Source organism: Melanerpes formicivorus, unplaced genomic scaffold (assembly GCF_026170545.1).
Source record: "Melanerpes formicivorus ecotype bairdi unplaced genomic scaffold, bMelFor1.0.p_v2 SCAF_29, whole genome shotgun sequence".
Classification (NCBI taxonomy): domain Eukaryota; kingdom Metazoa; phylum Chordata; class Aves; order Piciformes; family Picidae; genus Melanerpes; species Melanerpes formicivorus.
The window spans coordinates 8,270,435-8,298,408 of NW_027142381.1; the positions used below are offsets into that span (position 1 = coordinate 8,270,435).

Below are 27,974 nucleotides of genomic sequence, written 5' to 3' on the forward strand. Positions count from 1 at the left end.
TTAAAGCCAGCACTTCTCTGATGTTCTTCCCACCTGCCCTTCTCTGGACTTGCAGCATCCTGACTCAGTTGCTGCTCTTCAAGCTCTGCCACCTGCAGAACCAAAAGATCCCAGCTTCCCCTGAGAGCCAGCTCAGACAACCCCCATCCTGTGCCACTTCCCTGTGGCCCCCCAAGGGGCTTTGCTGCTGGGGATTGGGATGGGGAATGAGAGCCCCCAGCGAGGCTTGTGCCAGCCCCAGGGCCCCGAGCAGAAGGAGAAGCCACACGTGGAGCACAAACAGGGAGAGACTCAGGCCAAAGTGTGCTCTGTGTCCTGTATTTTTTAAAGCACCAATGATACACAATCAGAGGGAGTCCTGCTCCCTTTACAGAAACGTTTTGTTTTATTCAAACTAGGCCTTTCAATCAAGTCTTTGAGGAATCCTTTATTTCACACCAACAAAAGCATCTTGCAGCAGGGCAGCCCCTTTGCCTCTGTGGTTTAACCACCTCAGACCTGCTCTGGCAGCTCCTGCCTGCAGGCAGAGCCACAAGGCCATCCCACACTGTGCTCCCACCACACACAGAGCCCAGCATGGGATGGAACAAACCACAGGAACCACAGTGAGAAGCAAACCACACTGCTGCTGGGGGTGGCTCTGCAGAGCAACTGTAAGCAGCTTAATGCTTTTCAGGCTGGGCTGCCAGTCTTCCTCCATGGGTGGCAGGTGGCATCCTGCCTGTGCTGGGGCTGGCAGGGCTGGGGCTGATCCCCTTTGCCCTGTGACCAGGCTCATGTCACTGCTGCCTGGCCACAGCTGCTTCTGGCACCAAGTGCACCAAGCATGGCGACATTTGGCCCCAGTGTGACCCACCATGGCTCTCCTGGTGCAGAGATGGAGCCACAGAAACCTGTGCTGAGCACAGCATGGAGGCCAGTCCCTCCTCTCCCACCCCTCTGGGGCCAGGTCCTGGGCCTGTTTGGGACTGGTGACACACAGGGGTTTGTTTTCTCTCTGCTGGTCCCCAGCCATGCACCTGGCTGTGGGGGGATGCTGTGCCCCCACCTCCCAGCAGAGCTCATCCGGCCCTGGCCATGCTGCTCCTGCAGAGGTGCCTGGGGGTGGTCCTGGAGCACTTTTCTGCTCAGCATCCCAAGTGCCTTTGCCCAAGTGGTGCTTTTCTCTCCCTGCCCCTCTGGCACCGCTGTGGCAGGCGACCCAAGCAGCAAACCCAGCAGAAGGAAGCTCCTGGGCTGCAGCAAGCAGCTGAATTTTTTAACAGCTCTGATGGAAATGGTTGATCAGTGCCCAGACTTCTCCCCTTCCTCTGGGTACACCCATTTTAGCAGAGCCCCAGCAGTCCAGGCAGGTGTCTGTGGTGGCAGCAGGGGCAGAAGGCAGGGTGGGTGCCTGCTGCAGGGGCAGGGCTGCTCCCTGTGAGGCTCTGTGCAGGGAGGGGCACAGGCAAGCAGACCCCAACAGCTTTTTGCCTTGGTTTTAGCATCCCAATTTCCATCCTTCATTCCTTGCCTCCCGGGGCACTTAGTGCCCTGAAGAACACCCAGGAGTGGAGGGAATTTGCACTGCTCAGCAGCCTCCACAAGCATCTTGGCTTTCACAGCTGTAAAGCTCTGGGCTTGGTTGGGTTTTTTTTTCTCTTTTTTTTTCCTTTTTTTCCTTTTTTTTTTGTTTTGTTTTGGTTTGGTTGTTGTTGTTTTTTTGTTGTTTTTAGAAAAAGATGATGTTTACTTTTCAACACAGCAGAGTGCTGCCAGGTCATCATCTTGGCACATACTCTCTGGGCAGCCCTGTGAAGTTTCTTTCCCTCAGGGCCTCATCCACTGTCAGGATGTAGCTGTTGATCAGATCTTTCATTTCCGGGGTGAATGGCTCAAAATCCTTCTGCTTAGCCCCAGACCGTTTGAAATTCCCATCCCTGTTGTTCTCCACGCAGAGCAGTCTGTCCTCTGTCACCGTCACGTTCAGGAACTCCACCATCTCCTTCAGCTTGGGGATGAGGCTCTGCTTCAGGTCCTCGTAGTGGACGACCAGCAGGCGCTTCCCGTACTTCAGCCAGTCCAGGACGTGGGAGGCCCACCACGAGGCGTAGCTGTTGACAAAGTCAGGCCACTCTGGGGACAGAAAACAGGACAGTGGCACCCTGGGAGCCACGCTGCCTCGCAGCAGCTTCCCGGGCTCCATCCTGCGCAGCCCGGCTGGCCCTGCCGCGCCGGTGCGGCCGGCTGGGGGCGTGCTGAGGCGCGGCGCGGCTGGCTGCTGGGGGGGCAGCAGCTCGGCTTGGCAGCTCCAGGCGTGGAGACAGATGGTGCTCAACCCTGCTGCCCCCCAGTCACCTGGACCAGGCAGGCTTCAGAGGCCTTGCCAGGAGGCTGGATAAGGAAATAGGATTAGCAGGGAAGATTGCTCTGTTCCTGGCAGACGGGAGGGATGTGAGGTCAGCTACCAGGACCATGGGGACAAAATTGACTGAATTATTTCCCCACCTTTGCCTTGGGCACTGATGACACCTCGATCCCTATTTGCTCTCTGGGATAATTTAATTTCCTGAGGATCAGGACAGTTGTAGCTAAAGCTTTTGGGCTGGACAAAGAGAATTTGTGGCTTCAGTGTAACAATTTGTAGTCTGCAGCGCAGGAAAGCCATTCCCTGCAGAACGTCTCTCTTTTCTAAGGGCTACTTTGTCTGGGTTTTGATGAATAGGTGTTGAGTTGTGACTGATGAAAGATGATACTTGGGAAAGAAATCTGCTGTGACAGAGGAGGCTTCCCCCCAGCCCTGTGCTGTGTGGTTTGCCATACACAGCTCTAACTCCGAGGTAGTGCAGGAGGAGAAATGCAAGAGCCTCTGCTCTGCTGCAGTGGGGAGGTCACAGCTGCCCCATCCAGCTGGCCAGGGACATGCACAGTGTGGGGCTGGCACCTTCTGAGGTCTCTGCAGGAGTTCAAGGACTGCTGAATCTCAAGTCCCCTTACTGCCATTACCTTTATTTATCTGCAGTGCAGTAGCACCTGTGCAGTGCTGTAAAATTCCTCTCAGGGCAGGCTGTGCTCCACTGGCTGCTCCACATCTTGCATTGGATTTCTCATGCCTGCTGCAGGGGCAGGTTTTCTCCACCCCACACAGGCTGGTGAATGGCTATTGCACCTGGAGGTGTTTGCTCTGCCACCAGCACCATGGCAGCAGCAGTACCCCTGCTGTGCCACCCTCCTTTCCCTGGTGGTGGATGCAGAGCAGAGCCACAACCACTCCTATGCTGCAGCTCTGAGCGCTTTTGGCACCGACCTCAGCTGCCAGGGGGCTCCTGCCACTGCAGGGCCACGCTCAGGCCTGCCCCTGGCACGCTGTGAGGGCAGGGTGTGAAGCCTGCAGGGGCAGCCCGGGGCCCAGGCTCACCTTTGCTGCGCCAGGCGCGCTCGGCGGCATAGCCCAGGTGCCCGGCGTACTTCCGGTTGAACTCGGCCACCAGCGACTTGTAGGGGTTCCTGATCAGCAGGATGGCAGAGTCAAACATCTCGATCTCCGTCCTGCCACTCTCGTGGGTCTTCACACAGATGGTCCTCCTGCTTCTCCAGTGGTCTTTTTCCCCTTTAAAACCTGGTTTACAAGGCAGGGCTGTTGGCTTTTGCACCGGACTGCACGCCTGTGCCTGCCGCGCTCTGAGTCCTTCCCTACAGGGCTGCCAAGCTGCTGTGAAAGTCCCACTCGAACCAGGGGTAGGGCCAGGGCATGGGGCACGCCTTGGGAGCTTGGCTTCCCTCCCCTGGGGATGGCTTGCTCAGCACCTCACTGCAACAGGGCTGCTTCTCACAGGGCCAGGGCTGGGTGGCTGCTGAGTGATGCAGCTCCTCGGGGTGCTGACCTCTCAGGAAGGCTCCAAAGTTCAGCCCTTGTGCGGCTGTGGGATCTCACCCTCAGGGGTTAGTGTCGACTGCTTTTCATCAGCTGGCCCTCAGGACCAGCTTCATGGCTGGGAGTTGTGCACATGCCCAGCAGCATCAGCACAGGGGATGGGCACAGGGCTCAGGTGGAAGCCTGGCTGCAGGCTGTGAAAGCAGCTGCCAGGCTCAGCCTGGTACTGGAGCTGGCCCTGTCCTGTCTGTGCCAGGTGAGACCATGCTCAGGTCCTGTCCCATGGGGACAGGCTGTGCCGGCTCCAAGCAGATGCCAGGGGGAGTGAATGAGTGAGCAAAGCCTTGAGCCTGCTGTGGACTCTGCATCCCACCCCTCTGGACAGGCTACCTTTGTTGTAGAGGGCTCCATCGAAGTAGTAGCTGCCGGTGTAGTAGCCTGTGGCGTGCTCGATCAGGTGCCGAGCCCAGGTGTTGCCAGCCCCAGGGAAGCTGGACAGGGCAACAAAGACTTTGGACTTGGTAGCCAAGAACTTCCTGTCCGTGCAGCGAGTGTCTGTGAGCACAGAGGGTAAAGAATCATAAGAGTGGCTCAGGTTGGAAGGGACCTTAGAGATCGTCCCCTCCAACCTCCCCGCCATGGGCTGTGACACCTCTCAACTAGCCTCAGCTGCTCCAGCCCTCATCCAGCCTGGCCTTGAACATCCTCAGAGAGGAGGCAGCCACAGCCTCCCTGGGCAGCCTATTCCAGAATCTCACCACCCTCCTACTGAAGGACTTCTTCCTCAGCTCCAGTCTAAACCTGCTCTGCCTCAGCATCAAACCATTCCCCCTTGTCCTGTCTCTAGACACCCTCCTGAGAAGTCCCTCTGCAGCCTTCCTGCAGGATCCCTTCAGGGACTGGAAGGCAGCTCCAAGGTCCCCCTTGGAGTCTTCTCTCCTCCAGCTCCTTAACCCCCAGCTCCTTCAGCCTGTCCTCATAGCAGAGCCGCTTCCAACCCTTGGATCATCTTTGTGGTCCTTCTCTGGGTATCTCACTGTTGGCACAGTGACATTCACTGATTCCACTGACAGCTTTGGGTTGCAGGGTTTATTGCTGCTTTTTTTCTCTCTTACAAATACAGGATATCAATTCAAGCCCAGTTGTGTGTCAGCTGTGTCCCAAAGTTAGTGCAGTCAGGAGAGCCTAAAGAGCCTCCCTTCAGAAGAGGTTTCTGCTGGCTTTGTGTGTGGCAAACCCCTGCCCTCACCAGCAAGTTGTGATGCAAGCCCCTGGCTGCCCCCTCTCTAAGGGTTATTTCCCTGGCAGGCTGGCTCCTCAGTGAAACCCTGACCATGCCATTACACCTAGAAGCAGTGAGATCTGAAAGGAGCTGGGCTTCAGCTACAGCCCTGTGCTGCTGCTCCTCTCCCAGGGGCCGGGCAGCCAGCAGCCCACACTGCATTCCTCTCCCAGAGGGGTGAGACGTCTGCTTCCCACCCCTCAATCCTAACCTTATCTCTTAGTGTGCCAATAAAAGCAAGGATAGGATGAGAACCAGTGCTGATCCTCTGTGATGACTCAACAAGAAGCCAGGAAATAAATTAGGAATTGCTCTCCTCATTCTTCAAAGCAGCCTCTGAATGAAACCATGGCTAGAAAGTTCCAGCACAGTCCAAGGGAGGTTGTCTTCTGCCACTACTGATCTACACAGATGTGGGAAGTAGTAGCAAGCTCATGAAAGCAGGTGTTCTTCTTGCATGATCTTTTCATGTGCTAGTGTCTGCAGTCTACCTCTGAACTGGGAGATGGAGGGGGAGGAAAAAAGGGTGTTGAGTCAAAGCAGCAAGCCAGGAAAGCACTGCATTTGTTTAATCTTGAGCCTGTGAGGAGCTTCTCTCAGGCCTGGGCACATCGCTGCGTGGAGCAAGTTGCCGCTGCCACCTAAGTGGTTTGCTGGATTGGAGCCTTGCTCTCTGCTTTGTTTTCTGGCTTTGAAAGATGCACACAGATGACTCTTTTAGAGGAAGATGGGTGAAGCAAAATGAGAGTCTGCAGAGCTGCCTTGGTGGTTGTGTGCCCCAGGTGTGTGTAAGGAGCAGAACCGGAACCAGACCATGGGGTCCCCAGGGTGCTGCATGGCTCGGGGTATGCCCGCCCAGGCTCTGCCTTGTCTCACCTGCACAGCAAGTGCACTCCTGGGGCAAGGGGGTTGTGCTGCTTAAAGAGAGAAGGGGAAGGTGCCCACCCATGGGTGAGGCTGGGATCCTACCTTGCACAGGTGTCTGATAGACCTGGCAGTACCCAGCCTGGCCGGCGCTGCAGAGCTGCACATCGGCACCGTGGCGCAGCGGGAAGCGCCCGGTGGGGTACCCACAGTAGCACTCCTGCCCTGGGATGACTGCCAAGGGAAACTCCTACGGAGGAGAGAAAATAGATCAGTGCATGGATGGCACAGCAGCAGCAGCAGCAGCCCAGGGGTGCTGCTGTGCAGACAGAAATCGATCTGCGCCCAGCCGCTGGCGAGATCAAAGCTGAGCCTCAGCTCCTGCTTCTGACGCTGCTGCTGCCTCTGCACACAGCAGGCTCTTAACAGCTGGGCTTCAGACAGAGGCCTTGGAAAGCTGGAGAATTCCCAACATTCTGGGTTTTTTCATTACTCATAATTTTATAATAGTCCTGCAGCACTGAGCTCATAATTCCACCTGGAAAACCTGTCCTCATTTACCCCCCAAAAGCAGCCTGCTGAATTGCAGCATCTGTTAAACTTCCACTTCTCTTCCCCCAAACTGAGGGGGCAGCTGTCCAAGGCTTTGCCTTATGCAGCTGATTTTACCAGAGGTTGTGTGAGGGAAACTTGCCCTTAAATGTGAAGAATTTAAGCCAAGAAGGAAATTTAGACCCAGCAACTGCTGCAAGCATGTCTAAAAATAGAAAGAAGTCAAACCATGGCAGGAGGATGTCAGCCAGCCTGACTTCTCCAAGGTCTGCAAAGCATCAGTGTGTGGAGTGGGGCTGACAGAGGGCCTGAGAGCTGCTCTGGTCACTTTTGGACAAGCTCTTTAGAAACATGATGCCAGGTCCTCCTGGCACACCCATCCCGAGGGATGAGGGCAGCCAGAGGGCTGCAGTGCCTAAGGCTGGGTTACGAGGTGGGTTGCCAGTCCCCAGGCTCTCTCAGGGGTGCTGGGGTGTGCTGGTGTGCAGGGCCTGTAGTGATAGGAGGAGAGGCAATGGCTTCAAACTAGAGAAGAGTAGATTCGGCTTGGATGTTAGGAGCAAGTTAGGAACAGGTTGCCAAGGGAGATAGTTGAGGCCCCTTCCCTGGAAATAGGAAAGGAAAGGAAAGGAAAGGAAAGGAAAGGAAAGGAAAGGAAAGGAAAGGAAAGGAAAGGAAAGGAAAGGAAAGGAAAGGAAAGGAAAGGAAAGGAAAGGAAAGGAAAGGAAAGGAAAGGAAAGGAAAGGAAAGGAAAGGAAAGGAAAGGAAAGGAAAGGAAAGGAAAGGAAAGGAAAGGAAAGGAAAGGAAAGGAAAGGAAAGGAAAGGAAAGGAAAGGAAAGGAAAGGAAAGGAAAGGAAAGGAAAAGGAAAGGAAAGGAAAGGAAAGGAAAGGAAAGGAAAGGAAAGGAAAGGAAAGGAATTAACCAGGATGGAAAAGACCTTCGAGATCATCAAGTCCAACCTCTCACCCAACACCACCTAATGAACTCAACCATGGCACCAAGTGCCTCATCCAGGCTCTTCCTAAACATCTCCAGTGATGGTGACTCCACCACCTCCCTGGGCAGCACATCCCAATGGCAAATCTCTCTTGCTGGGAAGAATTTCTTCCTCACCTCCAGCCTAATCCTCCCCTGGCACAGCTTGAGACTGTGTCCTCTTGTTCTGCTGCTGGGTGCCTGGGAGAAGAGACCAACCCCCACCTGGCTACAACCTCCCTTCAGGTAGTTGTAGAGAGCAATGAGGTCTCCCCTGAGCCTCCTCTTCTGCAGGCTAAGCAACCCCAGCTCCCTCAGCCTCTCCTCACAGGGCTGTGCTCCAGATATTCAAGGTGAGGCTCGACAGGGCTCTAAGCAGCCTGATGTAGTTGGGGATGTCCCTGCTGATTGCAGAGGGGGTTGAACTGGATGACCTTTGGAGGTCCCTTCCAGCCCAGCCTATTCTATGATTCTGTGACCAGCACAGCCAGAGAACAGCTGAGGGACACCTGGAGCTCTTTCAGAACAGCTGAGGGACACCTGGAGCTCTTTCAGAACAGCTGAGGGACACTTGGAGCTCTTTCAGCACAGAACATCCCATTCCACCTATTCCACATCAACACTTTCTGCCTTTTAAAAGTCTTTTGGAGTCTGAGAGCACCTGACAGGACTGCTGAGCAGCTTATCTCTCCCTCTTCCCCACGTGTTCCTCCCCTGATAAGGAGTCAAATCCAACACATGTGCCATCTGTGCCCAAACAGCCAACATTTGCTTAGTGAATGAGAGATGACATTGTCAGGAACTATTTACAGATTCGATCCAAGGGCAGAAGAGTTCAGTTCCTACCTGCAAACAGAAATTCTTTCCTTTACAACAAAGCAGCCTTCCTCTGTCTGAGAAATCAATCAGCATCCTGGCCCTCAAACACAGCCCAGAATAAAGATGTACCTGGTGCCTCATGCCAAGTGGCACCTGCAGGCACCTGGCTTCTCTGGAAGGCTGGAGGTTTGGTGAGGAGCCCTAAGGAGCCACTGCTCCCCTGCTGGTCCCTGGTGCTGGTGGCTCTGGTGCTCTCAGCTGGAACTCTGCTGCATCTCTGGGCACTTACTCTGAGTCCTGTCCTTTAGAAACTCATTTACAAATTCAGAGCTCCAAGGCACTACTCTCTCTGCTCTTCCCTCAGTAGATTAACATTTAAAATAAGGAAGGGGAAGGGGGAAAAAAAGAAAGAAAGAAGAAGAAGCAAAGATCAGCAAATTTGCAGATGACACCAAGTTAGGGGCAGATGTTAGTCAGTTAGAGGGTAGAAAGGCTCTGCAGAGGGACCTCGACCGACTGGACAGATGGGCAGAGTCCAACAGGATGGCATTCAACAAGTCCAAGAGCCAGGGGCTGCACTTTGGCTACAACAACCCCAGGTAGTGCTACAGGCTGGGGTCAGAGTGGCTGAGAGCTGCCAAACAGAGAGGGACCTGGGGGTGCTGATTGACAGCCACCTAAACATGAGCCAGCAGTGTGCCCAGGGGGCCAAGAAGGCCAATGGCATCCTGGCCTGCATTAGGAATAGTGTGGCCAGCAGGAGCAGGGAAGTCATTGTGCCCTGTACTCTGCATTGGTTAGGCTGCACCTTGAGTCCTGTGTCCAGTTCTGGGCCCCTCAGTTTAAGAAGGACATCGAGAGACTTGAAGGTGTCCAGAGAAGGGCAACAAAGCTGGGGAGAGGCCTTGAGCACAGCCCTGGGAGGAGAGGCTGAGGGAGCTGAGGTTGTTTAGCCTGGAGAAGAGGAAGCTCAGGGGTGACCTCATTGCCCTGCACAACTCCCTGAAGGGAGGTTGTAGCCAGGTGGGGGTTGGGCTCTTCTCCCAGGCAAGCAGCACCAGAACAAGAGGACACAGTCTCAAGCTGTGCCAGGGGAAGTTTAGGCTGGAGGTGAGGAGAAAGTTCTTCCCTGAGAGAGTCATTGGAATGTGCTGCCCAGGGAGGTGGTGGAGTCACCATCCCTGGAGGTGTTCAAGAGGGGATTGGATGTGGCACTTGGTGCCATGGTCTAGTCATGAGGTCTGTGGTGGCAGGTTGGACTCAATGATCTTTGAGGTCTCTTCCAACCTTAGCGATACTGTGAGACTGTGAAAGATGTGAAAGGAGAAACTGTCCTTACTTTCTTGGAGCAGAATTCAGAGCACATCTCCACCGTCACATTGGGCTGCAGCAAAGAGGCTGGAAAGGTGGCTGTTAGATTTTCTGGAGCTCTAAAGCATCCTCGATAGATCACGTTCCTCCCTGCAGGGACAGCAAATAGGTTTCTCTTGAGGTAAAAAAACAAAACCAATGCCCATAGTATCCTGCCTCTTTCACAGAGAACAGTGTTGGGCTGAGGAGGTAAAACCATAAAATAAAATAAAATAAAAATAAAATAAAATAATGAAATAAAATAAAATTAAAATAGAATAAAATAAATTAAAATAAAATAAAATAATAAAATAAAATAAAATAAAATAAAATAATAAAATAAAATAGAATAAAATAAAACAAAACAAAATAAAATTAAATTAAATTTAATAAACTAAACTAAAATAAAATAGAATAAGATAAAATAAAATTTAATAAAATTTTAAAAAATAGAAGAAAATAGAATAAACTAAACTAAACTAAAATAGAATAAAATAAAATTTAATAAAATAAAATAAAATAAAATAAAATAAAATAAAATAAAATAAAATAAAATAAAATAAAATAAAATAAAATTTAAGAAACTAAACTAAAATAAAATAAACTAAAATAAAATTTAATAAAATAAAATAAAATAAAATAGAATAAAATAGAATAAACTAGACTAAAATATAATAGAATAAAATAAAACTTAATAAAATAGAATAAACTATACTAAAATAAAATAGAATAAAATAAAATTGAAATAAAAATAAAATTAAATAAAATAAAATAAAATATAATAAAATTAAAATAAAATAAAATAAAATAAAATAAAATAAAATAAAATAAAATAAAATAAAATTTTTAAAGAATCAAATAACCTTCCAGAAGAATAAAACAAATTCCACCTCCCAAATGCTGTAGCCATAAGAGGAACAGAACCAGAGGAGCCAGGAGATGAGGTGGAGAGCCTGTGGTACTGCAAGGAGCCCAGGCCTTTAGCTCTGTGTGACCACTGAAAGCAGGGCTGCCAGCAAAAGGCTTTCAATTAAATTCCACCAGTGGAGGGCATTGCCATTGTCTGCAAGTCCCAGCTTTCTTTTGAGGAGATGCCTCCCTCTGAAAGACTTCCAAAGCCCCGATAAAAATCTGCAAAGCTTCCCATGATCTGCGCCAGGAAAGAGAAAGGATTCAAAGGAGTCCCAAAAGCCACCCCGGGGACTTGTCCTCCTGCCCAGCTGCTGGCTCCCTGAGCTGCCCCTCTCCTCTCCCCCCTCGCTTTCTTTTCAGGCCAAGGGACTTTGCTGCAGCTTTCAAAACCTAAACCAGGCTTTTGTAAGCTGCTCAGGGAGAAGAGCTCCCTTCAAGTCCTTGGCAGCAGCCTCTGATCTCACCTGCTCCTGTATAAACACCACTGAGCTTGCCAGAATTGCTCTGGTTTGTGCATCACTGTGACTGAAGCCAGGACGTGGCCCAAATACTCTTTCCAAGCAGCAACACAATTTTCCTTCCTGCCTAAGGGAGAAATGTCCCTGCCAGAGCAAGTCAAAGCCCCAAAGCCACCATGGAACTCACTGCCCCGGGTGGGGCTGTGCCCTGGCATCGTGTGCAGCTGGACTAGGGGTGGTGACAAAGAGAAGAACCTCGGGTGGCTGATGAGGCAAGGACAAAGTCTGTGTGTTGTAGGACACTTCTGAGGACTGTGGGCTCTAGGAGAGTGGAAAATGCCTTCACTTCATCCCTCTATACTGACTCCCTGCTGTGACAGGATTTGCTGAGCATGACCAGCAGGGAGGAAGGTGGATTGGGGAATGAAGTTGGGTCTTCCAAGTGCCACTGGCTACCTTAAACCCCTCACCAGAGCTGCTGTGGGAAATATGTTGGATGATAGCAGAGAAGAGGCGCAGTCTGGAAGGGAAAATTTGGTTCTGCATAAATTTCCTGGCAGAAAGGCCCAGATTCTCCACTGGGAGCCAACACCAACCTAAGGAGGAGCAGCTCGTGGTGCCCAGGAAGCCAGGCTGGGAAGGGAGAGGTGAGGGATGGAGAGGGGAACTGGCAGGCCCATGGCTGAGAAGGTTCAAATGGAGATGCCACTGGATCTGCTCTGGGGAGGTTTTAATGGAGATGCCACTGGATCTGCTCTGGGGAGGTTCAAATGGAGATGCCACTGGATCTGCTCTGGGGAGGTTCAAATGGAGATGCCACTGGATCTGCTCTGCACAAGCAGAGGCCTTAGTGAGCTCTGCTCTCTGTACTGCAGAGTAAGTCAGGGATGCTGCTGCAGGTCCAGAGTTACTTTCCAACCCTCTTGTTCATCGTGATTAATGCTTCTGTTGGTCCCTCAGACAGCTTGTGTCAGTGGGATTCTTCAAACAGTCAAAAATCAGGTGTTACAAAAGGCAAACAAAACACAAATCTAGCTCCAGGCTAGATTAATTTGGTGACTAATTCATTAATACTTGAGAAGAAAGAGGGGAAAAAAAAAAAAGAAGTGGTGGTGCAGCCTTTTCCTGTGCAATATGGATATAGATTTTATGCTGAAGACTTAAACAGTGATGCATGTCTTGGGAAACCTGCCAACGTGCCTGTCAGCCTGACACTAGCAATTTAGGTCTGTGTACCTTTGATATATAATTTATATGTAGGTAGGTGGATTTTTGTACAAACCTTGACTTGTCTTTAAGAAGAAATGAAGTACCATCAATACTGGCACAGCCTAAGGTCTTGGTGCTGCTTCTCAGCAAATAACATCTGTAAGGTCTGGTGAGCCTGCCAAAAGTAAAGGCTGCTCAGCTGCTTAGATATTTTATGTGCTTTGTGTTGGCCCAAAGCTTTATCTCCCATGGTAGCTAATTGAAGGACAAGCAGAAGAAGTGTTGTCATCTACAGATGAAAGAAAAATCCCAGCTGTCACCAGGAGTCCTTGGAAGAGCAGAACTCTGTAGTGCAGCTTCCCTCACTTAGAACAGAGTTTGCTGTGTCCTTCTCGCTGGCCTCTACTCGCTCTCCTGCTGCAGCCACATAGAACTGGCTCTGGTTAGGGTCGTTCCCAAGCCCAGGGTGGTGTTTATACAAGGGCTTCTCTGCCCTCCCACTGTGAGGCACCCACGTTCAGGGCTGTTTCTTGAACGCAGGCAGTTTTGTTCCTCTGCAGTGGAAGCAGAAGGGGGTAGACTTGCAGATGAATTTCTGCTGCTGTTGCAGCCACTGCACTGGGTTTTGTTTCCTCCCCGGCGACACGTGGCAGCCCCAAGGCAGCGCTGCTATTTCAGGGAGGGAGCCAGGGACCCGACCAGCAGCAAACGGACACTGTGCCCCACGGGCACCTTTGTCCTTTGCTGTTTCCAACTGCGGTGACAAAGGGAGCGGGGCGAGCCGCGGGGCCAGCCCGCACCGCCACGGCACCTCCCCGCGGGGCGCCCGGGGGAAAGCGGCAGCCTCTCTCCGGCCGCCTCCCTCCCGCCGCCCCGCTCTGGCTGCACTCTCACTTACGTCTCCTGGTTGCTGCCCGCAGCTCCTCCACCCTGTAGACCGAGAGCCGGTTGACCCCTCCGCAGACGGAGCCCTTCTCGCCCTTGCATTCGCTGTTGCACTCCTCCGGCTTGGCGGCGCTGGCCGGCAGCTGGTTCCCGCAATAGCATTCGGCTCCGTACGCCAGCCCCGCCAAGGCGTACGCCCTGCGGGAGCAAAGCCGGGCACCGTTGGCATGGCTGTCCTCTCGGTCCCCCAGTTTACACCAAACAAAGGCATGAGCCTGTCCCTGTGTGTGGCTCCAGACACAGGCAGCCCTGGGGACCAGCGTGGCCTCCTCCAGGTCAGGCTTGTGCCCTTCCTGCCTTTACCCACCCGGTGCCACAGCCATGATGGCCCTGTCGGTGGAAGTGACCCCAGAGCTACCCCTTTGGGTCTGGAAACTGTCTAGGCTGGTTTAGAGCAACAGAGAAGAAAATCCCCTCCCAGAGGTTCTGTTAATTGGGTGTTTGGGGTCCAGACAGGCCATTGCCAAATGCCCCAAGCCAAGGCAAAGCCACTGCTGGAACAGCTGGCACAGGGCACTCTGCCCCCACCCGTGGCTGGCTCCCTGCCTCTATGCCAGCTCCAGGAGCAGGCACCACAGGTTGCCAGTGCCTCCTGTGACCAAAGACTTGGGCTAGAGGGCAACAGCTGACAAATACCTAACAAAATAGTGATTTTTGCTTGGTGCAACAGGTCCTGGACCAGAGCAGCGCTGAAGCAGTGACTTTCAGCCAGGCATTGGAGCTGAAGGTATCAGACCATCCCTGCTCTGGCAGGTGCTCCGTGTTTAACCTGTGCATGCTTTTGCCAGTCCTAATTCAGTTCCACTGACTGTCAGAGTAGAGAAAACATGGAGTGGAAGGCATGCCACTCACCTCTCGGCACAGGCTTCCTGGCAGTGGGACACTGTCATTTTCCGTAAGTCGTAGAACACAGCTCCCTTCAGCGTCCTCTCCCTCGAGTCATCGCTGAAGCATCCCACGTAGGTGCCTGTGTGCATGCCAGAGCAGAGATGGGGAGAGGGCAAGCCACCCAGCAGCTACCCAGTGCCATATGTCTCAAGCAGGGCTCTGCTAGGTCTGCCAGAACCTGCCAGACCCCAGGGTCCTGCTGCTCTGCAGGCCGGGCTGTGGGACCACCCCTCTGTAGGCACAGTCAAAGGGGCGAGCTCAAAGATCCACTGCAAGTGAGCAGAAGGAGTATCAGACTCAGCTCTTTGCTTTGGGTTATTGGGGGCACTCCTGCCTTTGCAGAGCCTGCAGCCACCCTGGAGCCCCCATTGCAGCTCCATCTCTTTGGTGGCAAAGTGTAGAGGATTTCTGAGGTGGGGGAGGAGAGAGACTTCCACAGGTGAAGGAGGAGGGAGCCTTCCACAGGTGAAGGAGGAGAGAGCTTTCTACAGGTGAAGGAGGAGGGAGCCTTCCACAGGTGAAGGAGGAGGGAGCCTTCCCCAGGTGAAGGAGGAGGGAGCCTTCCCCAGGTGAAGGAGGAGGGAGCTTTCTACAGGTGAAGGAGGAGGGAGCTTTCTACAGGTGAAGGAGGAGGGAGCCTTCCACAGGTGAAGGAGGAGAGAGCCTTCCCCAGGTGAAGGAGGAGGGAGCCTTCCACAAGTGGAGGAGGAGGGAGCTTTCTACAGGTGAAGGAGGAGGGAGCCTTCCCCAGGTGAAGGAGGAGGGAGCCTTCCCCAGGTGAAGGAGGAGGGAGCCTTCCACAAGTGGAGGAGGAGGGAGCTTTCTACAGGTGAAGGAGGAGGGAGCTTTCTACAGGTGAAGGAGGAGGGAGCCTTCCACAGGTGAAGGAGGAGGGAGCTTTCTACAGGTGAAGGAGGAGGGAGCCTTCCACAGGTGAAGGAGGAGGGAGCCTTCCACAGGTGAAGGAGGAGGGAGCCTTCTACAGGTGAAGGAGGAGGGAGCTTTCTACAGGTGAAGGAGGAGAGAGCCTTCCACAGGTGAAGGAGGAGGGAGCTTTCTACAGGTGAAGGAGGAGGGAGCCTTCCACAGGTGAAGGAGGAGGGAGCTTCCTACAGGTGAAGGAGGAGGGAGCCTTCCACAAGTGAAGGAGGAGGGAGCCTTCCCCAGGTGAAGGAGGAGGGAGCCTTCCCCAGGTGAAGGAGGAGGGAGCCTTCCACAGGTGAAGGAGGAGGGAGCCTTCCACACAGAATAAACTTGGAGAAATCTCCTTGGATTTCTCCCAAGTTTTCCTGAACCCCCCTGGTTGATAATGAGCTGATGCAAGAGGAAATATTTTACACAATCAATTTTCTGTGGGTATGAGGAGTTCTATTAAAGCTATAATGGAAAGATAACTTCAGTCTTAAGTAGGCAGCACTCTGCAGCTATCACATTGATCTCTCTCTCTCTCTCTCTCTCCAGTGCAAATGACTCTCTTAAAATATGTTTTGCTTTACTTAGCATATGAAAGATAAATATTTTCCTTAGACTGCATCCTGGGCTAGGCCTCCTTTTCTGGTTGGTTGTTTTTTTCCTTGTTTTGTTGTTGTTGTCATGAACAAAATACTCTAAAAACACAGTCCCCATTGTTGGGGTTGGTTTTTGTTTGGCTAATATATTTGGAAGGATGATGTGGAGTCCCCCACCCCCACCCCCACCCCTGCTGCTATACAGCAGTTGAGTGTATGTGAGTATATTTTATCATTAAAATACGAAGGAAGAAAGGAAATTTGATTCTGGAGGAGCAGCACTGAGATGATAACACAAGGAAATGAAATAACGAGCTGTGGACAGGAAGAGAGTATCATGAGAAATGAAAACATAAAGCATTGTATTAACAGTGAAATAATCCACAAGGGAAAGAGGGGGGGAGGGGGGAAAAAGAGAGAGACTTCAGGCTATTCCAGGAGAGGGTTTTTTTTTGGAGGCAGGTTAATAAATCAGACACTTCAGTGTTGCAAACACCACAGCAGATCTCCAGACCTGCTCGCTGGTAATTTGCAAACATGCAATTAGAAGATTCCCAAGCTGTGAATGCACACCCACAGCACACTGCCGAGGAGAGGGGAGTCCCACACCTGCAGAGCCTGCTGCAGGCTTGCCTTGCCGTGGGGAGGCTTTGATTCAGAGCAGTAGCAGCAGAGCGCTCAAGGTGTGGGGCCCAGAGCTGGGCGGCCGGGGCGGCCCGGTTGGCACACCGGTGTCACCCTGCTCCCAGCATCCCTCCCACGCTGCTGCCGGCCCTGCAGCAACATCTCACAGGTGTCCTCTTGTGAGGACCCACCCAAGCTGCCACTCCTCTGCAGTGTGGAGGTGCAACTCTCAGGGCATCCCATCGTGTGCCCTGCTTTACCACCTGGAGAAGAGCAGCCTGAGAGGGGGTCTTATAAGTGCACGTAGGGTGGAGGTCATGAGGATGAGGGCAGACTCTCCTCAGTGATGCCCAGTGACAGGACAAGGGACAAGAGGGACAAACAAGAACCTGGGAGGTTCCACGTGAACAGGAGGAGAAAACTCTTTGCTGTGAAGCTGCTGGAGCCCTGGAGCAAGCTGCCCAGGAGTATCCTTCTCTGGAGAGATTCCAAACCCCCCTGGCCTTTGTGATCTGAGCAAGCTGCTGTGGATGCCCTGCTTTAGCAGAAGGGCTTGGACTGGATGATCCTCAGAGGTCCCTTCCAACCCTGTTCCATGATTCTGTGATTCCATTCTATGATCACATTGCTCTCCCTTGCATCTCCCCAGGCAGCACCTCACCTGGGCCCCTCCTTCTCACATCATCAGCCCCCACTGGGCAGCTGAGACCAGGCTGTCTGCTGAGTGAAGCAGCAGTGCTGCCAGAGAGCTGGCAGTGCCTGTGTCCAGCCCTTCCCAGTGGGGACAGGGATGGGAATGGTGACAGAACAGACAGCCCTTCCCCAGGGCTTTCTGCTCCCCTACACCAGACAGTCGCTGGTGTGCAGGATGCAGTAGCTGCCACCTCACGTTTCATGCTGGTGCAGGGGCTGTTCTTCGGCTCTGAGCAGCCAGGCTATGTGCTAGGGGCATGTCATGAAAGGCAGTGGGGTTCTCTGGGAGACATCTGCACTTTGCAGCCTGTCTCCTCAGCTACCAAAACCTGCTACTGATGGGATGTTTTGAAGTGCCAGTGGAGCACTCTTGGGAAGCTCCAGCTTGGCGCCTCAGGTAACTCCAGCAGTTAGCCTGACTCATGCTGTGTGACTCATCTTCCACACACCATCCATCACCCTCCTGTTCCCCTTTCTGACAATTCCCTCAGTGGGAGGCAAGAGCTGGCACCCATTTTGTGGGATTTTTGCAGAAGGTGCCCCTTTGTTTGGGTAAATTTATTCAACAAACTAAAGAGCAGCTTAGCAATGTGGTGTCTAGTCATCCAGATCCCATTCCTTTCTCACTCTCAGTGCAACTTCTCAAAGAACAGCTCTTCTAAGAGGCAGTGGATCAAAGATTGCAAGCTGTGGTTTGATGCTGCAGCCCTGAGAGCACAGGCAGTCACCTAGCTTGAGACCTCCTGCTGTGTTGGGCTCCTCAAGGCGGCTTGTCAGTGGTAGAAGCCTCATCCCTGGAGGTTTTGAAGGCCAGGCTGGATGTGGCTCTGAGCAACCTGATCTAGAATCATAGAATTGTTAGGGTTGGAAGGGACCTCAAGGGTCATCCAGTTCCAACCCCACTGCCAAGGGCAGGGACACCTCACACTAGAGGCCAAGCTGGATGAGCAACCTGATGTAGTGTGAGGTGTCCCTGCTCATAGCAGGGGGGTTGGAACTGGCAGATCCTTGGGGTCCCTTCCAACCCTAACAATTCTGTGATTCTGTGGCTGTGTGGCCCACACCTTGTCTCCCTAAGGGCAGTGGTCACAGAGGGCAGGCCGGGGGCAGCAAGTGTGTTTGCAATAGCAGTATTTAGTATAGGAAGCTTTAGCAGCAGAGAGGCACTTCTGGGCTTCAGAGAGGCTGTGGTTTTGGATGGCTCATCTAATAAACCCCACTTTGAAAGTGTTCCCTGTTCTGAGAAAGAAAATCAATTAACCAGTGTTCATCTCTGCCTGCTTGAAGAGAAGATAATTCAAATTAGGGAAATGTATTTCACTGTCTGGGCTTCCACTTAATCAATAACACTTTTGTGGAGCAGGTTACAGCTCAGGGAGGTCAGGACTGGGCTTTAGGGCCGTGCAGACATCAGAAGAGGTTTGAAACGGGGCAGGGGCCTGTGCCTTACCTTTGTGCTCGGCAGTGTGCTTCATGGCTTTAAAGCCCACTGTCTGCATGGGCTCCTGGTCGCTGATGAACCTGTGAAACCACCTCCTCCTCAGCTGCCTGAGCTCCAGGTTGCGGGAGACGAGCCACCGCGGGCTGTGCCACTGCTCCAGGGCTGGCTCCTGCAGCGTGTCCATGCCCACCAGCAGCCTGGCACCGTGCCGGGGGCTCTGCAGCGTCCTGGGGTCTACCATCCCGACCCCGGCCGTCCCGTCCAGCACCGGCAGGGCCTGATTAGCAGAGGTCCCACGTGAACCTTGCTGGATCACCAGGCGGGTGCGCTGCAGCAGCAGCAGGCTGCCAGCCATCAGGTAAGCTGCCGTGAGGAAGAAGAGCAGGAACTGGGTCCGACGGAGAAACTTCTGTAGCCTGAAGAAAGCTTTGGCCATGCCCTTGCCGAACCCGGGCCCTTCACGCTTCCCGACAGGCCCCCGGATCTCCTCCCCTAAGTTCAGCCCATCCCTTTGGTGCCTTCTTGCCGGCTGGTGGTGGCAGAGCGAGGCGCTGGTGTGGCGCTGCCGCTGGGCTCAGGCGCCCGGCTGGCCGCAGGGCTCCAGGCGCTCCCATGGCGATGCCATCCTCGTGCTCTGCCCAGCGGCGATGCTGACACCTGCAAGGCCAAGGGGGGAGGTTGGCTCACACCCAAAGGAAACAATACCCCTCAGCAGGGTGACCTTCCCACCCCCCACCCCCCCAGCTTCTGCTGCTGAGCGGTTCTCCATCTGTTGTTTCTAGTGATGCCCTTTAGAAGCTGTAATCCAATGGGAATGATTGATGAAGCAGAAGCTACTTTCACATCTTCAGCTTTACTTCCTCCCCCCCTTTTTAATGTTTTTTTTTCCCTTTCTTTTAACTTGGAACACCCGAGAAAAGCCTTTATGGAGAGGTTATTCCTCTGGAGATGCTCAGGAGAAAAGTTGTTTCTTCTGTCAACAGTCAACATCTCCATCCTTTGCCAGGGGCTGGAGCAGGCAGCCGCGGTGCAGGCATCTTTTGGGGAAGGTATTATCAAATTCCTTCCTTTCAGCTGAACAGTAGCTAAGCTACCAATGCAGATCAGAAGGAAACAGCAGAGCGAGCGTGTGGGGAAGAAAGGAACTGCATCAGCTCACAATAGCTAATAATTGTTAATCTCTTTGCAGCACAATCAAGGCAGGCTTTGTGCTGGGAGGGGATCTGGGGCTCCTGAACTGACAGGGGTGCTGTCCCTGTTGCCTTAAAGCAAACCGCAGCCCCTGGCTGTTTGGTTTAGTAGCTTTCTGTTTCCCAGTGTCGAGGCGAGGATGTGCAGGGGCAAAACCCAGCCAAGGCTGTGACAAAAGTTAATTTCAAGTTTTCCCAGCCATCTCTTGACCGCTTCTGAGCTTGGCAGAGCTCAGTTGTGCTGTTGTATACCATGATGGGATTGTCTGGGCAAGAAAAGCTCCTTTGTGCTCGAGGGAACCTTTAACCTCCTGCAGCAAACAAAAGCTGGCATCTCCCCACAAGTTCCTGCTCTCCCAGTCAATCACTGCTCTGTGGAGCCAGACAAGTGTGGAGAAAAGATGCAGAGCTTTCCAGAAAAGAAAATGTTATGGCTCTTGCTTAGCTTTGCAGTTGGGGCACACTCTTGAAATCCCCAGTCCTGGCAAAGAGTCACCCATGCCCTGCATTCCTGGCTGCAGCATCTGATGTAGCTTTGTGGGTAGCCACCAATGCCTCCCTCTTAAGTAGGTGCTACCAATTAAGTCCTCTTTTCCTTCAGCTATATCACAGTAGCACAACATCACTATGGTTGGAAGAGACCTCGAGGATCATCAAGTCCAACCTGTCACCACAGACCTCATGACTAGACCATGGCACCAAGTGCCACAGCCAATCTCTTCTTGAACACCTCCAGGGATGGTGACTCCACCACCTCCCTGGGCAGCACATTCCAATGACCAATGACTCAGTGAAGAACTTTCTCCTCACCTTGAGTATAAACCTCCCCTGGCACAGCTTGAGACTGTGTCCTCTTGTTCTGGTGCTGGTTGCCTGGGAGAAGAGACCAACCCCCACCTGGCTACAACCACCTTTCAGGGAGTTGGAGAGAGCAATAAGGTCTCCCCTGAACCTCCTCTTCTCCAGGCTAAACAACCCCAGCTCCCTCAGCCTCTCCTCACAGGGCTGTGCTCAAGGCCTCTCCCCAGCCTCGTTGCCCTTCTCTGGACACCTTCAAGTCTCTCAATGTCCTTCTTAAACTGAGGTGCCCAGAAATGGATTGTAATCCAATGGGATTCAGTTGTGCAGCTTCTTTCTACCTCAAGCAACAATCAAAGCCAAAGCTCAAGAAACTTCTAGGCTAGAAATCTACTGAAGTTCAGCTGGGTCTTTGCCAGCTGAGCCCCAACTCCTTCTGGGTGACCTTGCAGCTTCAGTTGCCACAGGGGGCTGGCACAAGGCTGGGTGGTTCGAGGACCTGATTTAGGTGCTTTTTCTGCTAAAGCTCATGCATGCTGCTCTCAGCTCTACAGGGCTGAGTAATATTCCAAAGCTATTCTGTGTGTCCATCTCCCCCTCCTCCCAGAACTTGGGGGAGGAAGCAGGTGCCAGGGGCTGGAAATGAAGGAGACTTCCTCCGCTGCAGAAGACAACACAGCTGCCTTCTGCTCAGCTCCCAAGCCAAAGCAAATGCATTGATTTACACCAGCTGGAGAGCTGACCCTTAAAAGTTAAATTATTGAAAACTCTCTGATCAATGTTGTGAGCACTGAGGAATTACAGTGGAAGGGTCAGGAGTAGCTCGGCAGATGAACAGTGAATTAGTCATAATTAGATAGTGCAGGTTGTTACTGCGCTGATTTATCTGGAGAAATCCTGTCTGTCACACAGGTACTGTCTGACTCACCAGCTGTTCCCACCACGGGGCTGCTGGCAATCTGAGCTACTCCCACAAGAGTCCAGCCTAGAAGAAAGATGGGAGGGAGGGTGCAGCCGTTCAAGGTGCTGACCGGGCAGCGGCCGAGGCGAGGAGGCAGCCGCCTGCCTTGGTGGCCGATGCCCAAGTATGCTGCTTGAGTTCTCCCCTGTGGTGCAGAGGGATGCCCCCTCTAAAATGCTGCTGCAGTGCCTGGTGGGTGAGATGAGGGTGGCTGCAATCCCACAGACACTCCAAAGTTTAAGGCTCTTCTCCACTGCCCCCTGGGATAGGCCAAGGGGCAATGGATAGAAACTCCAGCACAGGAGGTTCCACCTCAACATGAGGAGGAGCAACTTCACTGGGAGGGTCACACAGCACTGGAACAGCCTGCCCAGAGAGGTTGTGGAGTCTCCTCTGGAGACTTTCAAGACCCATCTGGATGCGTTCCTGTGTGCCCTGTGCTGGATGCTATGGTCCTGCTCTGGCAGGGGGGTTGGATTGGATGATCTTCAAAGGTCCCTTCCAACCCCTAACATCCTCTGATCCTCTGATTTTTTCCCCCCTACCAGCAAGATGAGGCTAGGCAACTTGATCAGACTTGCAGTCACCTTTGCCCAGCTGTAGCTCAGGGTTTCCCAGCTCTTTGGGTGTGCTCACAAAGGGATCAAGTCACAACATTAAGAGGTGCTTTGAGCCACAGCTTGACTGGAGAAGGCCATCCAAGCTGTGTAGCTGAGCTTGGGAGTTATGCCTGAAACTACATCAGTGCCACTGTGTGCTTGAGCAGCTCTCAGTTGGTTTCGCTGTGATTGCAGTGATGCAAAGTGCAGCAGCTTCAAGCTGCATCACCTCCATCGGGAGGTCTGCCTGGGCAGTGTGTGGTGATACCTCCCCGGGGCCAGGTCTGGCCACTGCCTGCCCAGGGTGCAAGGTGCTGCCTCCCGTGCTGGCAGGATGAAAACCCTGCTGTGCACAGGGGAACTGCCCAAGATACCTGAGCCCATTTAAGTGTGCAGCAGGCTCTGCATCCAAACACCAAGAGCCGTTTGGGATCTGCCTTTCCCTCTTTCCCAGGGAGAAGCTGCCCTGGGGGCTCTAAAGGGCTAACTCTGCCTTTGGCCAGGGGCTAGGAAAAGTTTGAGGAGCAGCAGCAGCAAGGCAGTTTTACTGCAGTCAATATGACAGATATAAATTACCTCCAGATGCATTCACCCTCAGTGCAGTTGCCATGACAGTACATTGTAGTAAAACCCAACCAAATAAATAAGCAGCCTCTCCGCCCACAGCAACTGCTGCAAATCAGCAACTCAAGAATTAAATGTTGCTTCTTAGTAGGGGAGAAGCAGCAGAGTGCTGCTGCCAGAAAAGAAAAATAATGGCAAAAAAAAAAGAAGAATTTGGTGGGTTTGGGGTTTCCCTCCTCCCCCAAACTGCTTCTTGCAGTATTGTCAAAGTATGCCTAAAAGAATCGAAGTGCGTCACTTAGAATCATGGAATCAAGAAGGTTGGAAAAGACCTCAGGGATCAGCAAGTCCAAGCTGTCACCCAGCAACTCCTGACTAACTAAACCATAGCTCTGAGTGCCACATCCAAGCCTTTTTTGAACACCTCAAGGGATGGGGACTCCACCACCTCCCTGGGCAGCACATCCCAATGGTTAACAACTCTCTCTGGGAAGAACTTTCTCCTCACCTCCAGCCTAAACCTCCCCTGGCACAGCTTGAGACTGTGTCCTCTTGTTCTGGTGCTGCTTGCCTGGGAGAAGAGACCAACCCCCACCTGGCTCCAACCTCCCTGCAGGGAGTTGGAGAGAGCAAGGAGGTCTCCCCTGAGCCTTCTCTTCTCCAGGCTAAGCAACCCCAGCTCCCTCAGCCTCTCCTCACAGGGCTGTGCTCCAGACCCCTCCCCAGCTTTGTTGCCCTTCTCTGGACACCTTCAAGTCTCTCAATGTCCTTCTTAAATTGAGGGGCCCAGAACTGGACACAGGACTCAAGGTGTGGCCCAACCAGTGCTGAGTACAGGGCAGAATGACTTCCCTGCTCCTGCTGGCCACACTATTCCTGATGCAGGCCAGGATGCCACTGGCCTTCTTGGCCACCTGGGCACACTGTTGGCTCATGTTCAGCCTACTATCAACCAGTACCCCCAGGTCCCTCTCTTCCTGGCTGCACTGCAGCCACTCTGATCCCAGCCTGTAGCACTCCATGGGGTTGTTGTGGGTAATATGTGTAGAACCTGGCACTTAGATGTGTTAAATCTCATGCCCCTGGACTCTGCCCATCTGTCCAGCCTGTCAGAGTCCCTCTGCAGAGTTCTCTTTCTGAGGATGAGGATGTTAAAAGGGAAGAAGGAAGGAGGATATGAACTAATATCTGGTGATGGCAAATGTTGCATTCATCCTTTTCACACATTTCACTTGAAATGAGTGCAGTGAAACGGAAAGCAAAGCAAAGTCTTCTGTTCCTGTTTATCAGTTCTCACAGCCAAAGGGGGTTTTAGCACTGTATTAATTGAGAGTTAGTGAAAGTGATCGTTGAAAGGAGTTTGAGGAGGGCAATGTTCAACAGCAGAAAAGATCTCCAGGTGAAGAGAATGAGGGAAAGGTTAACACTGTGACCCAAGAGAAAGGAAATCGTTGGCACTGGGGAGCTTCACTTCACTTCTCCAGGTTGCCCAGGGAGGTGGCTGAGGCCATCTCCTGCCCTGGAGATATTCAAGGGGAGGCTGGACAGGGCTCTGGGCAGCCTGATCTAGTTGGGAATGTCCCTGCTGACTGTGGGGAGGTTGGATTGGATGACCTTTGGAGGTCCCTACTGGCCTGGACCATTTGTGGTTTAGTTGATTAGATAGAGTTGGGTGATAGGTTGGACTGGATGATCTCAAAGGTCTTTTCCAACCTGGTTATCCTATCCTATCCTATCCTATCCTATCCTATCCTATCCTATCCTATCCTATCCTATCCTATCCTATCCTATCCTATCCTATCCTATCCTATCCTATCCTATCCTATCCTATCCTATGATTCTGTGATCTCCACTGTCTCTGCAAAGGCAACATCTTAAAAGGACAACCCCTCTGACTCAGGCATGACTTGCTGGCTGTAGCCACGTTTCCAGACCACTGTCCCAGCGTTGGGGAATCCTCCTGAGCACTGCTGCAGGGAGTTATTTGTTGATTCAGGGTCTGTCAGGACTCACTGAGAAGTTGCTATAAGGAAGAGCAAACCAGTACCTTGCTCCCCAAAGGATCTCACATCTGGGACAGATGTCAGACCAGGCAGCTGCCTCAAGAGAGGTGGAAAGAGAAACAGAAGGAGGATAGTAAAGTTCTTGGGAATTCACTCTTCCAGCTAAGGAGTAGCTACAGAGTTTCAAGGGAAGGCTGAATACTTTCAGTGATGCTGTGGAAGCTGGGAAAGACTGAAGACAGCAAAGCTCAGCCCCTGACTTGCAGGTGAAGAGTTGCTCAGTTGAGGGCTGTCCCTTCATAGGCTGCTGAGTGCAGAAGCTTGGGGCAGGGCCGCAGCGATGGCTGCAGCTCATCCCCAGCTGCTCTGGTCCGAGGACCAGCAGGATTCTGCACATTCAGAGCTCTTGGCACAGAAGTAGGATTGTTGTCTGTTATAAACTGAAGGGAACTGGATTCACAAACACTATTTTTAGGGGAAATAAAACTCACTATCCCTCTTCCATGCTTCTCCTCTCTTTTGTCAGCTCTCCTTGAGGACAAATGTCAGTTAGGACCTAGCTGAAGGACTTGGCTCGCAGCCTTCCTTTTGGATACAAGCTGCCATTTTCTGCAGGCTGTTTGGAAACTCCAAGCCAGCATCATGCTGCAGGAATGAACATAGTAAAAGTCTTGAGGAGCTGCACATTTCGGGTTGGGATCCTGTCAAATATTTGCAGTTCCCTTCAGTGGGATGGCTAAGAGCATCCTGAGTAACCCAGAGTAGCTGCAAAGGTCTGTCCTGGGATGGCCAAGAGCAAGATCTGGCCTTACTGAGACTGAGAGAGTTGGGGCTGCTCAGTCTGGAGAAGAGAAGGCTCTGAGGAGACCTCATTGTGGCCTTCCAGTATCTGAAGGAGACCTACAAGAAAGCTGGGGAGAGACTTTTGAGGGTGTCAGGGAGTGATAGGACTGGGAGGATGGAGCAAAACTAGAAGTGGGTAGATTCAGATTAGATGTCAGGAAGTTCTTCCCCACAAGGGCGGTGAGAGACTGGCACAGGTTGCCCAGGGAGGTGGTAGAAGCCAAATCCCTGCAAGTTTTTAAGGCCAGGCTGGATGTGGCTGTGAGCAACTGCTCTAGTGTGAGCTGTCCCTGCCTATAGCAGGGGTGTTGAAACTGGCTGAGCCTTGAGGTCCCTTCCAACCCTGACAACTCTGTGGTTCTCTGGTGCTTGCTGTCTGGGCTTTCAGAAGCTCTTCTTCCCACTTGTGAAGTTTTGCTTGCTAGAGGATGGCTCTGTGCCGGCTCTTTGCACCTGCCTCCTCCTCACGAGCAGCTCCTCCCTGACACAGCACTGCTCTGAGTGTCACTGCAAGCACAACACAAGCTCTGCCAACACACCAGAGCCGAGGCAGAAGCACCACAGTTCCTCCACACACTGCAGCCTGAGAGCTTTCCAGCAAGTTTACCATCATTGCCTGGGACAAAGGTGCTTGCTGCGAGATGTGATCAGGCTGCAGAGTTCTCTTTGATGCTGATACTGGGTTAAAGCTGTCAAATATTGGTGAACTGTGATAAATATAGCAGGGGCTGGGGGAGAAAGCCCTCATGGACAGCAGAAAGATGGAGAAGAACTCTGTAGTCCATAAACTAGTCAGATCAAGTTGCAAATACCCAAGTTGGAAATCCAGGTGATAGCCACTGTGGGGAGTCTGAGGGGGCTGACAGCTGACAGGTAACTCAGCTTTGGAAGTGAAAGAAACTGGCAGAGAACAGAGCTGCAGCCTGAGGCTGGAGAGTCAGTGCCAACTTGTGCCAATTTGGTCACAGCAGCTCTTTTCACTAGATATTTATTTAGTTTTTGGAGGCCAATTTTGCACACAGGTAGGTGTAGAACTCGGCAATAATTCTGTTGGTGAAGGCAGCAGCCTGTGGTGAGGGATGCAGAGGAGCATGCAGGAGGCAGCTGGCCCAGGAAGGTTTTGTGAGACCGAGTGCTGGCTTGGAAAGTGCTCAGTGATGGTGCTTCAGGAAGCACACCACGGTGACAGGGCACCTCTCCCATTAACTGCACCCTTTGTACTTAGCTCGGTGACAAAGAAGTGATCAGGAGGACTGACTAAGCCACTCTGGATGCCCATACCTGTATTTTCCATACATGGAGATGCATTCTGTACAGGCAGGGATGGGTGCTCTAAAGGTAACCTGCAATCTGCTGTCACCATCCCCTGACACGCTGAGCCCTATCAGCAAACTGCACCCTTGAGCCTCGAAAGTGTTTTGATCGATAGTACCACCGTTTGTGCACACTGTAGGTCCCTTTGATATTAAGAACTCAGCCACCCAGCAAATGATGCCTTATCTGCAATTCCTAAAAAGCCCAGCATGGTTCTGTGGCCAGAGGCTGAAGTTTTGCAAGAGACTGTTGTAGAAAATGTACCAGGGATTGATTTCTGCCTCAGCCCACGGTAGCCAGGGATCCCTTCCTGCCTGCTAGGAAACCTACTGGGATTAAAATGCCACGCAGATCTGCATCTCAATCACGGGTATTTTAAACACTTCTGTCACGAACCCCTCAGCATCCCCATTTCTGCAGCACCCAGCTGTGTTTATCCAGCAGGATGCACCTCGGGGGCTGCTCAGGGCAGCGGGCACCCTGCCTGCCCAGCTTGTTCCACACACTCCCTCCTCGTCCCTGCGACTCTCCGAATGCGGTGCTCGGGGCCTCGCCGAGGGGACACCTCCCGAGCAGACCCCAGCCGGGGGAAGCAGCGCGGCCGAGCTGCCGAGGGTGAGCGCAATGGATCGGGGCTGCGGCGGGAGGCGATGCCCAGCCCCAGTCGCCGACTAAAAGTTGTCTGGCGATGCTGTCAGAGCCGACTGACAAACAGCCTGCAGCGGTGGATCGTGCGGGGGGAAAGAGGAAGAAAGAGGAGGAAAGGGGAGGAAAGAGGAGCAAACTCACCGTTCCGTCACGGCCGAGGAGCTCCCGCTGCAGCCAGGCACAGCCCCAGCCAGTCCAGCGCGGCGCGGCAGCGGCTGCAGCGCATCTCCGGCGCCGGTAAATCCGCTCCCTGCCCTTCCCGCTGATCCTCCTGCTGCCTCCCGGCTCCAGCGTACAGCCCCAGTCCTGCCGGGATCGTCCCTGCCGCCGCTGTCGACAGACCTGCCCGGCCCCGCACACGCTCCCGGCTCCCCGGTGCCCGCGGATCAGCGCGGCGGGGCGCGGGGGTCCTGTGCCGTGCGGGGGCTGCCGGGGGGGCCTCGCTCCATGGCCTCCAGCTGCCCCGGCGCTGCCGAATGCCCGGGCCGGGCGCGCACTCGCCTTCCGTGAGGCTCCGATTGGTGCAGCGGAGCCGGTCCGTTACCGACTGCTGGGCGGTAGGGCTCCGCCGCCGCTTCCCGAGCGCTGCGCTCGCCCCGGCGCACGGCGCGGCCCCGGCTGGGGGCGGAGCGGCGGCGGGAGGCCCCGGTGCGATCAGCAGAGCGGCTGCTCCCGGGGC

At 53.0% G+C, this 27,974-nt stretch overlaps 1 protein-coding gene across 1 annotated transcript; it reads right to left on the reverse strand.

Moving 5' to 3' along the window:
- Positions 1 to 302: 302 nt before the first annotated feature.
- WSCD1 (WSC domain containing 1) lies at positions 303 to 27,974 on the reverse strand. Its single transcript, XM_068154883.1, has 9 exons — positions 27,437 to 27,974; positions 18,385 to 19,032; positions 14,074 to 14,188; positions 13,175 to 13,359; positions 9,687 to 9,808; positions 6,105 to 6,249; positions 4,244 to 4,408; positions 3,398 to 3,598; positions 303 to 2,115 (listed from the first exon to the last, which is right to left on the reverse strand). Exons 2-9 carry the CDS (start codon positions 18,809 to 18,811, stop codon positions 1,763 to 1,765), a joined length of 1,713 nt encoding a protein of 570 aa, XP_068010984.1. The 5' UTR covers positions 18,812 to 19,032; positions 27,437 to 27,974; the 3' UTR covers positions 303 to 1,762.

Bases quoted from the DNA above. Each gene is read 5' to 3' on its own strand.
- WSCD1 (XM_068154883.1), bottom strand. From the start codon at position 18,811: ATGGCCAAAGCTTTCTTCAGGCTACAGAAGTTTCTCCGTCGGACCCAG. The intron at 14,189-18,384 runs GTAAGGCACAGG...GCATGCACACAG, and splicing joins GCACACTGCCGAGCACAAAG to GCACCTACGTGGGATGCTTC. The intron at 2,116-3,397 runs GTGAGCCTGGGC...TTCTGTCCCCAG, and splicing joins GCGCGCCTGGCGCAGCAAAG to AGTGGCCTGACTTTGTCAAC.